We start from the raw sequence: 14,267 nt of genomic DNA on the forward strand, positions 1-14,267 counted from the left end.
ATATATATATATATATATATACATATATATATATACATACATATATATACATATATATGTTAATTAAAAGTAAAAGAATCTTCACATATAATTTATTTCTTATTTGTATAAAAAGAACAATAAATGAAAGGAGCAAAAAAAAAAATTGAGCAAAGTTAGGGAAAGAACATCAAATTAATTTGAGGCACATCTCTATCAAATTTGAATTCAAAACAATCATTTTCTTTTAGTGGGATAGTACATTTGAGGGCACATTTTTATCAAAATTTGAGAGGAGGGCATCAAAAGTAACCCTAATTTTAGTACCCTTATACAATCCTCTTATTGTTCTCTCAAGATCTTTTGTAGCAGCTGTGAGGCTCAAGAATAGCTCTTTTTACAGTATTACTGTTTTTGACAGAGCTTGATTCTTACGGTGTTCGATAGTTGTCACAGGTGGATTCTTCATTGCTGTCTGTTTCAATTCTATATACTAGGTACGATCTTGGCCTAGTATTTTGCTTTATGCTGTGAATGTATAAAAATTTTCAATCTTTTATATAATCTGAATTTTGAATGTTACTTTAAGCAGACCGATTCGTTATTTTTTTGTTTTAAGGTGATTGATAGATTATTTGCCTAATATAATTGACTATGGAGTTCTAGATATGGTATTAGATATACTTGATAGATTTGGTATAAGATTTACAAAAAAAAATTCAATCCCAAGAAAGAAAAATCCTAAAAAATTTATCAACAACCGATGATCTCCGATATGATAGGGTTAAGGATGTAATCACGTCAGAGATTAGAATGAGCTTTGATATATAAAAATAAAATTGGTAGGTATACATCAATACAATACATCAAACAGCTCACAAGCTTCAGCAAACCAACAACATATAACGTAGCTATACACCCCACACACTAGTCTGCAAGCCTCTAAGAGTAGTAAAGATTAGCGGGACAGGGCCCCAACCTACCCATAAAGATATATACAACAAAAGGTAACAAACCTCCCAACTCTGGCAGCTCCGGAGGAAAGGGGCTAGCCAACCGGATAAAAGTCAATCCTGCTGCTGGGAGGTCTTCTCGGTCGTCTGTCAGGATCTGCATGCATGAATGCAGCGCCCCCAAGGCAATGGGGAGTCAGTACAAACTAATGTACATAGTATGAAAGGCAATAGACTATGATGAGGTATCCTGATATACTGAAATAATCTGATAAATAAATCAAGGATAAGATAAGTGTACTGACCTGCTCCTAAATCTAAACTTATCAAAAATAATAAAACAACAACCTAACTAAGCCCCCATAAGCTCGGCAGGTACAAATAGCACACAAGTCACTTACTTAGGCCCCTCATAAGCCCGGAAGGTGCCAAACAACCTATATACCCCTATCAGTAGTACCCTAGCCCCTTAGGAAGTCACATAGCCCTCTTAGGCATTAATATAGCCCCGTAGGTAGAACAGAGCTCTCTTATGCAATAACATGGCCCTATAGGAAGCACATAGCCTTCTTAGGCGTCAATATACCCTTGTAGGGAACTCATAGCCCTTCACGGAATTAATATAGGCATGTAGGCAACTTATAGGCCTTTTAGGCATCCATATAGCCCCGTACGCAGAACATATCCCTTCTAGGCATAGATCACATACGTGCAGCTAACAACAATAGCCCCAAGGGCAATAATAACAATCCAATCGCTAAAAGCGTGAAATTTAGTTATAAGCAATCTATACAAATAGCCTGTATGTCGTGTCCAACATAGGGACGCTACTAACTGAATAAGAATCCTGACAAAGGAGGATTATATCAACTCGAGCACCCAATAATCAACAATCACGGCTACAAGTATATCAAGGATAAAAACCCAAATACATTGCTTCTAAGCTTTAAGGAAACATGTTGTAAGTAGGTAATAGCCTTAACATACTTTTTTTGCTGAATTCACGTGTCCTAATAACTTTAATCACAACCCCCCTTAATACTACAACAAGGCAGGATAATAATCAACACAAAAGAATAGAAGATATGACGAAAATCCGATAAAAGATATGTATTTCCGTCGCAAATTGCTATTTGCGACTTATCAAAGCTAGAGTCGATGAAAGAAGGGTCTTACCTTGATTATAAGTTGTAATACACCTCAAAATTTTAAAATATGCCCAAACCCCTGCTGTCCACACACCAAAGTACGATATGCTAGGAAATCGATAAACAAATTATACCATGTTGACGAGCTCAATGCGTAGAACAACTTTTGTCAAGGACTTAAGTCACAAAAATCAGTAACTTGGCTTGTCCTAGAAGTGGTTTTTGTAGGTTTTGTGAGTTTTCTGGTTCTTTACTAAGGAAAATGAAGGAAAAATGAATAAAAGTTGAAGAAGATGATATATATAAAGTTCCACCGACCTAGGGGACCCACCTCACCTGCCTGCTTGCACATTCTTGCAAAAACGCAAATATCTCTCCATTCTGAAGTCGTATAAAAGAACGGGTTGATGTGTTGGAAACTAAACTCGTAGACCTTCGATTTCATAGGTCGCGGGGACCATAAATTTTAATATATTGGGAGAAAACGTCCAAGACATTTGACCCAAATTTCAGACAAATCTTTAAAAAGGAATTTACGGTAACTTTCGCCAACTTTTAGTTTGCCACTTACCTAACTTCAAAACTTGAGATACAACACTTGAACACTTAAAATATCACATAACACATCATTCTTAATTTATTACCCACCCTCCTGGTCTTTTCACGAAGATACGAGTCAATTTATACTTTTCGAAAAGCCAGGGTGTTACAAAATATAACTAGATAGATGTTCAGAGTCTCGAGGGGTAACATTGGTGATTATTAAGGGGATTGGTGGTGCAGTGAAGTGTTCTAAGGAAAAATGTAATCGAAGAAGATGGATTATAAAGAGTTGATGAAGAGGAAAAAAGAGAAAATATGGAGAGATATAAGTAGGTAAAGAAGAAGGTGAGTTAGCGATTACAACGACAAAAATACCAATGTTTGTTCTTTCATGATAATGATGAGGATAAAAAGTTATATAGGTTGAATGAGTGTTCCTGACATGGACTAAGTTAAATGCATTAAAGGTGAGGAAGACAAAGTATTAGTGGAAGAGATTCACAATAGACGAAAATGATATACATACTTCCATAAACTTTTGAATGAAGAAGGATGCACGAATATTTTGTTGGGCGATTTAGATCACTCTAAGAGTCACTGAGATTTTTAGGTATTGTAGGGCTATCAAGTTTGATGAGGTTAATTGTAAGACTAGAAGGGGGAGAGTAATTGGGTCAGATAAGATTCTAGTGATTTTTTTAAGGGCATAGATTTAGTAGGTACTGAATGACTAACTATGTTGTTTGATATTATTTGAATAAGACGTGAAAATTGTTGAAGAATAGATGGAGTACAATGATCATGTTGTACAAGAATAAGGGTGATATCAGAATTAAAATAACTACAGTTGTATTAAGTTGCTACACCACACTTTGAGCGTTTGGAGAGTGTGGTGGAGATAAGGATGAGGAAATGTGTAGCTATTACCGAGAATCAATTTAGGTTCATCTGTCATGTTCTAAACCTAACTCAGGCAACAATTATTCGATGCTAGTGAATTGCACCGATAGCATCTTATACACATGATAATTCACACAGTTTCCCCATTTATTATTATTATACTTATATCAATAATGCACATTTAAGTTCTAGACAACTAATTAACAATATAAAGAATAGTATAAATGATGTGATAATTTGTCTAACAAATAAACATGGCAATGCGCCTCCAATAAGTGAAGCAATAACTTTATATAGTGCCCATGACACTCTATTTATCTATGCTTCTATTGAATCTCCACTAATTTGATTTCTTTGTCCTTAATTTCTGGACATTCCAATCAAGAATTGCAATCGGCTCCTTTTCATAATATAAATCCTTGTCTAGCACTATCGAGGCCCACTTGATAATATAATCTCCATCCCCATAGATTCTTTTTAGCATGGACACATGAAAAATTTGATGAACCTCAAAAAAAGTTGGGTGTTAAGGCTAACATGTAAGCTACTGAACCCACACCGTTAAGAACTTTGAATTAACCAATGTAACGAGGGCTAAGCTTACCCTTATTAACAAACATCATCACCCCTTTCATTAGTGACACTTTCAATAGAACTTGCTCACCAACCTGGAATACCATATCTCTTGTCTTACGATCTATATACTTTTTTTGTTTGCTTTGAGCTGCCAACAACTTCGTTTGGATACCCCTTTCTTTTTTCTGAGCTTCCCTCTCCAAGTCTACGCTCAAAGGCTTCACATCACCAATCTCAAACCACTCTATGGACGATCTACATTCCCTCACACAAAGTGCCTCGAATAATGTCATGTTTATATTGGAGTGATAACTATTGTTATAAGAGAATCCATATAACAGTAGAAATTTATCCTAATGGCCCCCAAAATCAATCACTCATACTCTCTATATGTCCTCTACCACCTGAATCATCCTCTCCGACTAATTATTACCTCACCTACCCTGTGGGCGTCCTCTGCCATTACCACTTCCACCTACTGGAACTACAACTATAGACTGTTTCTGTACCGGGTTACCTACCAATTTATGAGGGTATTCCATCTTAAAGTGACTCAACTCACCATAGTTGAAGCATTCTCGGTCAAGTGAGGACCTTTTGGCTGACGAATAAAAGGCTTTTTGATCACCCTGAGCTAGAGACTACTATGTGGCCCCTAAATAACCACCCGTAAAAGCTAGTAAAGCTGATTGAATCGGGCAAGCTAAATACATCTACTGACCAGGACCCTTGGAATAAGAACCACAAAAAGTTTTCCACATTTTTGAACCTTTTAGTCAATGCCTTGCCTTGCCCAACCTGCCTAACTCCTTTCATTTTCGTCACATAGTTGGTCACTTCATTGTAGTTCTTTCCTACAGAAGTCATGTGCACAAACAACACTTCTAGCTCAGAACTCAAGCCCCTTTACAAACAAATAATTCTCTCCTCCATAGTGCTCATAGCTTGAGTGGCATAAAAAGACAAGTCATGAAACTTAGCTCATATGTTAATACATATATGTTGCCCTGTTAGAGAGCCATAAACTCATCTTTTTTTTTTATGATCTTTGAGAGTTTGGGGTACATACTTTTCCAGGATCTGTGTCCAAGTCAACGGAGGCAGAATTGATGAATGACACTCCACATAATCCATTTATCACAGCTTAACATCACCCTATAAATAAAAGGTAATAAATGCTACCTAATGCTGATGTACAATACCTAATTTGTGCAGTCTCATAACAGTCCGAAATGAACTCAAAAACATCCTCACTCTTTGTATCATGGAACATTGAAGGCATCAGATTCAGAAACTTATTCAATAGTTTACGCTTAGTTCTAGTCATAATGGGACCTAATACCGACTGAAAGAAGGCCTTTGTGCCTGAAACTTCATCCATTTTGAGAGATGTAGCAGCAATATGATGGTACCTGTAACCGAAATAACTGACACAATAATAACTCATGTACCTGTCGATTCACTCAAAAAAATACATTTGCTGAAAAAGACATAAAGGGAAAATTTATACCCCCAACCTATGTTTCCACCTTCGGCTCAACATCCTTCTTAATTTCCACCTCAACCTCTTATTCACCATGATCCTGAGGTAGGGGAGGGGTTGTCGGCCTTGGACCAACCGCTTCCCTAGCTCCACCCCTATCAGGTGTCACCCTCTATATACCTCTCATTTACCTCACTCATGCACTGTCGGTTCCACCGATGGAACTAGTACCCTAACTCTATTATACGGAATATCAACCATCTGCAGACAGAAGAATGAAAGATTTTAGATATCAATTGGAATCAAGTTATAGCAGAAGAAAAGAAGAAAGAAGAGAAATTTCTTAAAGTCATGTAGCCTCCTAAAGAAAATACAGACGTCTCTGAACTGTTTCGCAAGACTCTACTAGACCTATTTTTATATGATGAAATCAACGAACCTAGGGCTCTAATACCAACTTTGTCACGATCCCGACTCACCGTGAGTGGCACCCATACTAATCTCAGGTGGGAGAACCAACTTATTACTAACATGCAATCCATTAAACAATAATAAATAAATAATTTTTAATACCAAAAACATTTTTATTAGAAATAAACTCGAAGCCTTTAAACAACCGCAAAATAACCCCCTAGAAACTGAAAGCCATGTATCAAAATTCTACATAGTCTCGAGCAATGGGAACAAACCTAAAAACATGAAAGCAAATCTAAAGAGATTGAGTTTGAACAAATGGACAACAACCTGGAAGAGGTAGCTCATCCTTGGATTCGATTAGCAGTGGACTCATAGTTGAGGTCACGAAGTAGCTGCCTGAATATGTCTTGTACTCAACCAGAAAATAGCAAGTGTAATATCAGTACACAACTACAGTGTAGTATCAATACACAACTACAGTACAAGTGTACTGATAGGATCATCGCTCAGTTCCAAATGTATTAATGTAAACACATAACTAACATATAATAAGGAAAAGAAAACACATACATCAACCAAGTCAACAATACAACAAGACTATCCGTCATTAAGCCTGAACTTAACAATTACATAAAGCATGTCCCACATAATCACAAACAAGTCTGATTCACTCAAGGAACCAACAAACAAGTGAATAGTTAAATATGTACCAAGTGTAATACTCGATCCAAACCATAATATCCCGTATCAGGAAGGTATCCGAGCCAACTATTAGTATTTATACTGTTGTGGTACCCGAGCCAACCATATAGATATCTCGTACCAGGCGTCGTATCCAAGCCAACTGTTAGTCACACAAACACACTTATAAATACAAGTAAACAAAACACCTTCATTACATGGATTGTCAACAACTCATCATTTCACATTCAACCCTTTTGTTGTCCCCAATATGCATCGAATAAGTTTCACTATAGAGACAGTTAACTAGCATACATAAACTTGGAAAACAACAACCATCACCCACATCGAATCAAGCCTTGGAAGCTCTATTAAATCCAAGTCTTTCCATTTGTTATGAATTCTGACTTGTTCTAGGTCTACAATTAACAATATAACACCAAATTAATCCAACATGACCTAATTATATATGGATTATAACTTAATCCAAACCCCAAGCCATTTTATGGTCATCCCGCCCTAAACAAAGAGTTTCTCCATAATTAAATCAATCAAAACCCTGCCCCAATGCAATTCTCATAGGTTTTACAGCCTAAGAATCGAATTACCAAGCTAAGAGAGAAATTAACTTACCCTCAGCGATAATCACAATGAAAGACCGAGAAAAATTTGTCCTAGATCACCCTTGCTCATCCTAAAATATGTTTACAGAAATAATGAGCGATTTCGGGAAATTTACTGCAAAATTCGCAAGGAACCCCGCTAGCGGCCCCAACCCGCCATAGCACCATCGCCGTAGCGGGATCACCCACTATAGCGGGAATTAATCGATCCCGCTATAGCAGCATGGTACCCCAACAGTTTGTATGGGAATGAAACTCAAAATTCTCTCCAAAAGTCCTTATTTTGTAACACAACTACGAATCTTGACGTTCCAAACTAACTTATTCAAGCTAAGTTCGGTATTCGGGAGTTCTACTCACCCGAATTAGATTCCAAAAAGCCCTATGGATTCCTTAGTGTCTTAACTAATAGAAAACCTAACCAAAGCTTAGACATTTTACCAAATACTTTCCCGGATTGCCCTAAACCTCACCTTGCTCAAATTTCAACTTGCTAGTCCAAAAGTTCTCTTACCTAATTTATTTCATAATTGGTTTACCCATAACCATTGGAAGGATCATTATAGTTAAAGAAATCAACTCACTCAATTTCCACGTGAGTTCGACATTATTGTTAAAGAAATCAACTCATTCATATACGGTCCATATATTGACTCTATATGTCAACAAATGAATATCCCCAAATTTCAACTATCTAAATCTCCACATACAGTTGATACGCAGATCGTGTGATTCATCATGGCTCAGGTCAAATCATATAAAATTTAACAATTCAACTCTAGCTCAAATTTTTGTAGTGCTACATCATTTTGGGATGTTCGACTACATAAGTCATACATATGGTTAGGAGATTGATAGAGTAGTATAGGGAGAGAAAGAGGGACTTAGATAACCTTACGAAAAAGTCCTTAGGGGGTTCTACAATAGGGTAGTATAAGAAGAGGAAGAGAGACTTACATAAGCATACGACAAACTCGCTAGGGGTTCTATGGAGATGTTTGGATGCTAAAAGTGTACTTTTGACATAAATTAAGGCAATTAAGGATATGTACCATGGATCCAAGACTTGAGTGAGAATTATGGGATGAGACTCGAAGCATTTTCTAATCATGATGGGATTGCACTAGGAATCGGTCTATCCCATTTCTATCTTCATTGTTATTGATGAAATGGTGTGATGTATCCAAGTAGAGTATCATGGTGTATGCTATTTGCAAATGACATAGTTTTGGTCAATGAGAAACGTAGAAGGATTAACAACAGGTTGGAGGTTCGAGACAACTTTGAAGTCTAAAGGGTCTGGATACTCAAGTCATCTCCAAAAAGGAAGTTTTAAGAATCTGGGTCAATAATCCAATAAAATAAGGAGATTGATGATGTTATTACACCATATTGAAATGGGGTAGATGAAATAAAAGCTCGCAAAGTTTTATAAAGTAATGGTAAGACCAACTATGTCATATGAGGGTGGAGTGTTGACCGGTCAAGAATTTGCATGTTAAAAAATGAGAGTAGCAGAAATAAGGACGTTGAGATGGATGCATGGGTATACTATGGGAGGAGGTATTGAGATGGTTCAAACATGTGAAGATAATATATATAGATACTGTAGTTTCAGTGTGAAAGGTTGGCTATAATGGGTATTTTCTTGGATGAATTTTAAGAACTTTGAAGTGAAACTAAATATACAATTATGATATCAATTCAGATATTAGAAGTTATTAAACTTATTATGCGGTTAACAAAGTCAAAACTGTCCATTTTTTTAGCCTGTTGTTCAAACTTCCAAAAAATTATTTATTCTAAAAATATCATCTTCTTTTATTTTTTGGTTGCAAGTGCTTTTTAGAAAAAGTATTTCTCAAGAGAATATGAGTAATTTGTTTGTTTTTTTTTAAATTTATTTTCTTTAATTTTAACTTTTCACATATTATGCTTAATACCACAAAATTAATGTACATTTTCATACATTCCATTATCTTTAACCTGTCACAAAATTCAAAAAAAAATCTTTACTTTTTTAAACTCCGTGCCCAAATAAAAAAAATTGAAACATAGGTTTAAAACAACCAATTAACTTGTGGGCTTATAAAATTTGTCTTTTTCTTACAAACTTGTAAAGCTGTATTTGTGTAAAGGCCAAAAATGAAGTGCTAACTGCTAAGTTGCCTTTTTAGCTTTTCCACTAATAGTTTCTTTTTTTAGTCTATGGGCATTTTCACATTGTTGCCTTCAGGTTCTGTTGCTTCCTCTGCATTTACACTTTTTACTCACATTTTTGTTGGCAAGTAATAGGAAAAGTGTCTATTATTGTGTAGGTGTTAAGTTTCTGAATTTCTGTCAGTTATACTTTTAAATTATCAAAAAATGATCATACTCTCGAAAAACTTTGAAAATGCACATCTGGATAGCTTAATTTGGTTTAAGTTGACCTCGTAAACATGCCCAACTTTGATAATAGACATCTAGAATGTACCTCTCAAAGGTGTCTAGACGTGCATTTTCAAAATGCACGCACCTGTGTCAAGTTGAAGTATCTAGATGATCACAATGAAAATCGGAGTGAAGACCTAGTTAAAGTGTCGATCTACGTATTATGCCTTCTTTTAATAATTGTAGTCACCTCAACTTTTTTTTTCTAGTATACTTGTCACCTTTCACCTAATTAATACTTTTTTACCTTGCTGAGGCTTTTGAACCCTGGTGTCAGGGGAATCTTAGTAGTTTAGTTGAATTTGAATGACTATCTAAGCTTTCACCTTGTTGGTGAGGGTTCGCTTCTCCACCTTGTCTCCACCTTGTCTCGCGACTCCCATATTTCACTTTATGCTTCACATATAATCAGGTAACTCTTCCCATCAAGGCTTACAGTAAGACAGGTTGTTTGTTACATTTGATCCGAACAATGAAGGGGTAAATTATGCCTTGAGTTTTAGGACTTTGCTCACAAATAGTAGTAAAATGTTTGTTCATATCCAACCTTTTGTCTATTATTTGTTAATGTGTTGTATTTGGTTGGTTAGCTTGCTTGTAATACAGTTTCATTTTTCTGTTATTGTAACTATATGAATTTTTTCCAGGATGGGAGGAGGGAGAAGAACCGAAACCTTTGTACGTGATTCTGCATCATCATCATCAACCAACCAGAGAAGCAACTCTGGAGGATTTAGATATTTGACTAAAAACCAACTTGGCGGCGTAATCTTTGGCTGCACAGTGTCTACGATGAATGAGTGTATACGAAATCAGTTATTTGGTTAGTTATTTCGTTGCTAAGCATATATATATGGTTTACTAATTAGTATTAGATTTCCTTTTGGCTGTTTTATGTGAGCTGAATTTTGTTATAATCTTTCCTTTTTTCGCGTAGGTTTGCCTGCTCCACATATTTCATATGTGAAGAATATAGATCCTGGTCTGCCATTGTTTTTGTTCAACTACAGCAACCGTGAACTTCATGGTATCTATGAAGCTGCAAGCTCGGGAAGAATGAACATCAACCCATATGGTTGGACATTAGACGGTTCTGGAAGAACCGAATATCCTGCACAGGTTTAATTTCATGTTTTCTTCATATGTGGTTTATTTGATTGTGTTAATACTTTCTTTTTTATGCTTTTTTTTTATAAATGAAGGTTCAGGTGCGTCTGCGTCTGCACTGCAGACCGTTGGCTGAGAGTTTGTTTAAGCCTATAATACAGGAGAACTATTACCATGATCAGCGTCATTTCACGTTTGAGCTAGATCATGTTCAAGCGGGAAATTTGATCTCAAAGTTCTCATCTTCTTTATTGGCTCCAATCAGAAGCATACCGCAGAATGCACCAAATTGGAGAAGTGTAATGCAAGATGTAGTTTTAAGAAATAGGGAGGAGAATGACAAGGTGCGATACGCTGGAGAAAGCAGTAGATCAGGAGCCTCTATAAATAGGCATATTGTAGAGCAGAGCACTATTGCAGTGACGAATGCTACTAGACATGATGTAAAGAGTGGGGAAGAAACTTTTCATCAGACAGATCAGATACTAAGAGAGGTACAGAATGGCGAAACCTCATCTGACTTGGTTGGCTATCCTGCTGAGTCAATCTTCCTAATCGGAGGATATGATGGCGTATCATGGCTAACTGCCTTGGAGTCATATTCACCATCAAATGATGTGGTGAAGTCTTTGAAGCCAATGCACTCAGTCCGATCATATGCCGGAGTTGCAGAACTCTGTGGACAGCTGTTTGTGTTTGGTGGTGGCGATGGTGGAGCTATTGGAGCCAGAAGCTTGTGGTACGACACAGGTACACCCCCTAACACTCATTGCTCCTTTGTGCCACTCTTTCTAGTTTCTTAAATTTCTCATGCTGATGTTATGTTGCTTTTGTGCAGTTGTATCATATAAACCAGCAACTAACTTGTGGACTCTACATCCCCCTTTGAAAACGAAAAAGGGCGCTTTAGCTGGTGCTACTTGGAAAGACAGAATCTTTGCAATTGGTGGAGCAAACGTGATCGACTGTTTTTCAGAAGTTGAGATGTATGATCCTCAATTCGGATGTTGGTTTAATACAAGGCCAATGTCGCAAAAGGTTAGCTTCAACCTCCTTGTATTTGCATGTTTGTTTCAGTAAAAACATACTACAATTTGAAAACTTGAGTAATTTGCGATGAGAAAGATTTTACTGTTACTGCTGTTACATAAACATGACTGTCTTCTATGTATACGTATTTGCAGCGATCTTGTCTTGCTGCAGCAGAACTCAATGGTGCGTTATACGCTGTTGGTGGATATGATGGAAGCAATTACCTTGCGTAAGTTCCAATCTGTTGTACTTGTTATGCTGACTATGCGTCTTTTAGCCATAGGAACTCTGTCTCTTATCTCTTTTCTGATAACATTTTACTACAGGACTGCTGAAAGATTTGATCCAAGAGAGCGTTCGTGGGTAACAATAAGAAGTATGAGTACGAGAAGAGGATGTCATACGTTGACTGTGTTGGATGGGAAGTTGTATGTTATCAATTTTTCGTGCTTTTTGATTGCATATCTAATATTACAATGCATCCAAAAGTAGTCGAAGGAGGCAAGGACCGTGTGCTATATATGCATTATTGCGTATCTCAATATTGTTATTTACTTTTAGCTTCACAACTGCTATGCAGATATGCACTTGGTGGGTATGATGGGTCTACAATGGTACGTAGCACTGAAATATATGACCCCCGTCTTGCAACATGGATGGTTGGTGAGCCAATGGAACTCGCGAGAGGTTATTCAGCTGCTGCTGTTCTACAGGACTCTATTTATGTGATTGGAGGAGTTAAATCTAATGAGGAAATTGTAGACGTGGTAAGTATAACATCTTCTTAGTTATTTTTTCATCATGCTTGGCTAGTTTCCAATATATGTACGTGTACATGTTGCTCCATTCTAGCTAACTCTCCGATCATGATTGCAGATTGAATGTTACAAGCCCGGTGTAGGCTGGAAAACACTGAACTTGAAGGGAATTGGAAGAAGGTGCATCTGCTCAGCTATAGTCTTATCTAATGACTGAGCTCTGCCTTTCGAAATACAGAACTGCATATTCTTACTCATTGTTTGAACGATAAGTTATACTGTTTGAGATTTTTGCAATTTTTGAAGCATAAAAGCAGTACTTTTTGAACATGACAGTACAATTTAGACATATTTTGCATAGGATTTCACTCTAATGGAAACTTTAGTTTCTTTTACAATATTATGCTCAACGAAACGTTGAGTTGAAATTAGGCAGGGTCTCAAATCCTATGGCCAAACGCGTAGTTAGAGTTTGGAGAATTTGGTAGCCATTGTGGTATCGTAGACCTTGAGAAAGAATCGAGTTCTGGGAATGGAGAATCTGTTCTGGCATATGCCGCCCAGTGTTGCTATGAGTTTTCTCTTGACATCTGAGTTAATGCCACCCATGGATACAATCTCAGCAAATGCAGCTGGCTCTTTGTTACCTCCAAATGATATGTCTACTGATCCTTTCAGTACAACCATCACGAACTGTCAAAGAAGGTACATAAATGTTAAAACGCAGAATATATAACATCGTCTTTCTCCTTGTTTTGTTACTAATTCTGGGATAAGTTATACCAGGATCAGTAATCAGTATCGAGATAAGTTATCGCTATCAGAAGGTGAAATATTAGTAACGCTTCCTTAAGCACTTAGCAATTTTAGACTTCATCACCCAAGATTTTCTTCTCTTTATTTTCAGCCACCTCTTCAACAATTATTTCACAAGTAATGCTTCAATCATTTTTTTCTTTTTCTTTTTTTTCCAAAGGTTTTGCACTAGTCACCCTCAACTCAAGTGAGGAACACAATATCCTTGGTAGGACCAAAGCCAATATTTTAAGCATACTTCTGAATTAGCCACTCTCAACTTAAGTTTTTAAAGCTTGGTTGAGGTGCACAATATCCACAAGGGACCAGGGCCAAAACAGAGTTTTCACACTTTTCTTCATTCTTTACACATCAAGCATTTTCACCTTTTTTTTTCTTCCACCAATGTTTTCAATTTTTTTTTATTTTTTTTTTTGGCTTTGGAGATTAACTTGCAACTTTAGCAATTCTTGATTTTCTAAGTTGGTTTTGAAGATTTTTACTTTGAAATTCAAGTTGAGATTCTGGGTTTCTTCTACTTATTACGTAAGTTCGTGATTTCTTCATCTAAAAATATGATTTGTGTTCTTGCTACTATGGGTAACTAAATCCACAACTAGGGTTGTGGGAACCATGAACGATTAACAAAGTATGAATAGTAATTAAGTAATTCTTGAATAGTGTTATTGCATGCATTGATAATTCTTTCGTTTAGAAGTCTTTTTAACTAGTGCACGCGTTAGAACTCACCTTGTTGCTACTTGCCGGACCAAGGAGGTAGTTAATAAGAAAAGAATTATCAACATAGATTTAGTGTGATACTATCTAATAGTCTAATG

General features: G+C 36.6%; 2 protein-coding genes across 2 annotated transcripts in view; one reads left to right on the forward strand and one right to left on the reverse strand.

The window, feature by feature from the left end:
- LOC102594377 (uncharacterized) overlaps positions 1 to 12,873 on the forward strand; it is an 18,169-nt gene extending 5,296 nt beyond the window's left edge. The window contains exons 2-10 of the mRNA XM_006339214.2: positions 9,540 to 9,591; positions 10,384 to 10,559; positions 10,674 to 10,855; positions 10,939 to 11,593; positions 11,682 to 11,881; positions 12,028 to 12,104; positions 12,202 to 12,303; positions 12,456 to 12,642; positions 12,752 to 12,873. Coding sequence (XP_006339276.1) covers positions 9,540 to 9,591; positions 10,384 to 10,559; positions 10,674 to 10,855; positions 10,939 to 11,593; positions 11,682 to 11,881; positions 12,028 to 12,104; positions 12,202 to 12,303; positions 12,456 to 12,642; positions 12,752 to 12,850 — 1,730 coding nt within the window. The 3' untranslated portion in view covers positions 12,851 to 12,873. The remainder of the gene's footprint in view (positions 1 to 9,539; positions 9,592 to 10,383; positions 10,560 to 10,673; positions 10,856 to 10,938; positions 11,594 to 11,681; positions 11,882 to 12,027; positions 12,105 to 12,201; positions 12,304 to 12,455; positions 12,643 to 12,751) is intronic.
- A 101-nt stretch (positions 12,874 to 12,974) lies between these two features.
- The window catches only part of LOC102602878 (macrophage migration inhibitory factor homolog), a 2,800-nt gene continuing 1,507 nt past the window's right edge, over positions 12,975 to 14,267 (reverse strand). Inside the window, exon 2 of the mRNA XM_006338905.2 lies at positions 12,975 to 13,326. Coding sequence (XP_006338967.1) covers positions 13,099 to 13,326 — 228 coding nt within the window. The 3' untranslated portion in view covers positions 12,975 to 13,098. The remainder of the gene's footprint in view (positions 13,327 to 14,267) is intronic.

Source organism: Solanum tuberosum, unplaced genomic scaffold (assembly GCF_000226075.1).
Source record: "Solanum tuberosum cultivar DM 1-3 516 R44 unplaced genomic scaffold, SolTub_3.0 scf00008, whole genome shotgun sequence".
Lineage (NCBI taxonomy): Eukaryota > Viridiplantae > Streptophyta > Magnoliopsida > Solanales > Solanaceae > Solanum > Solanum tuberosum.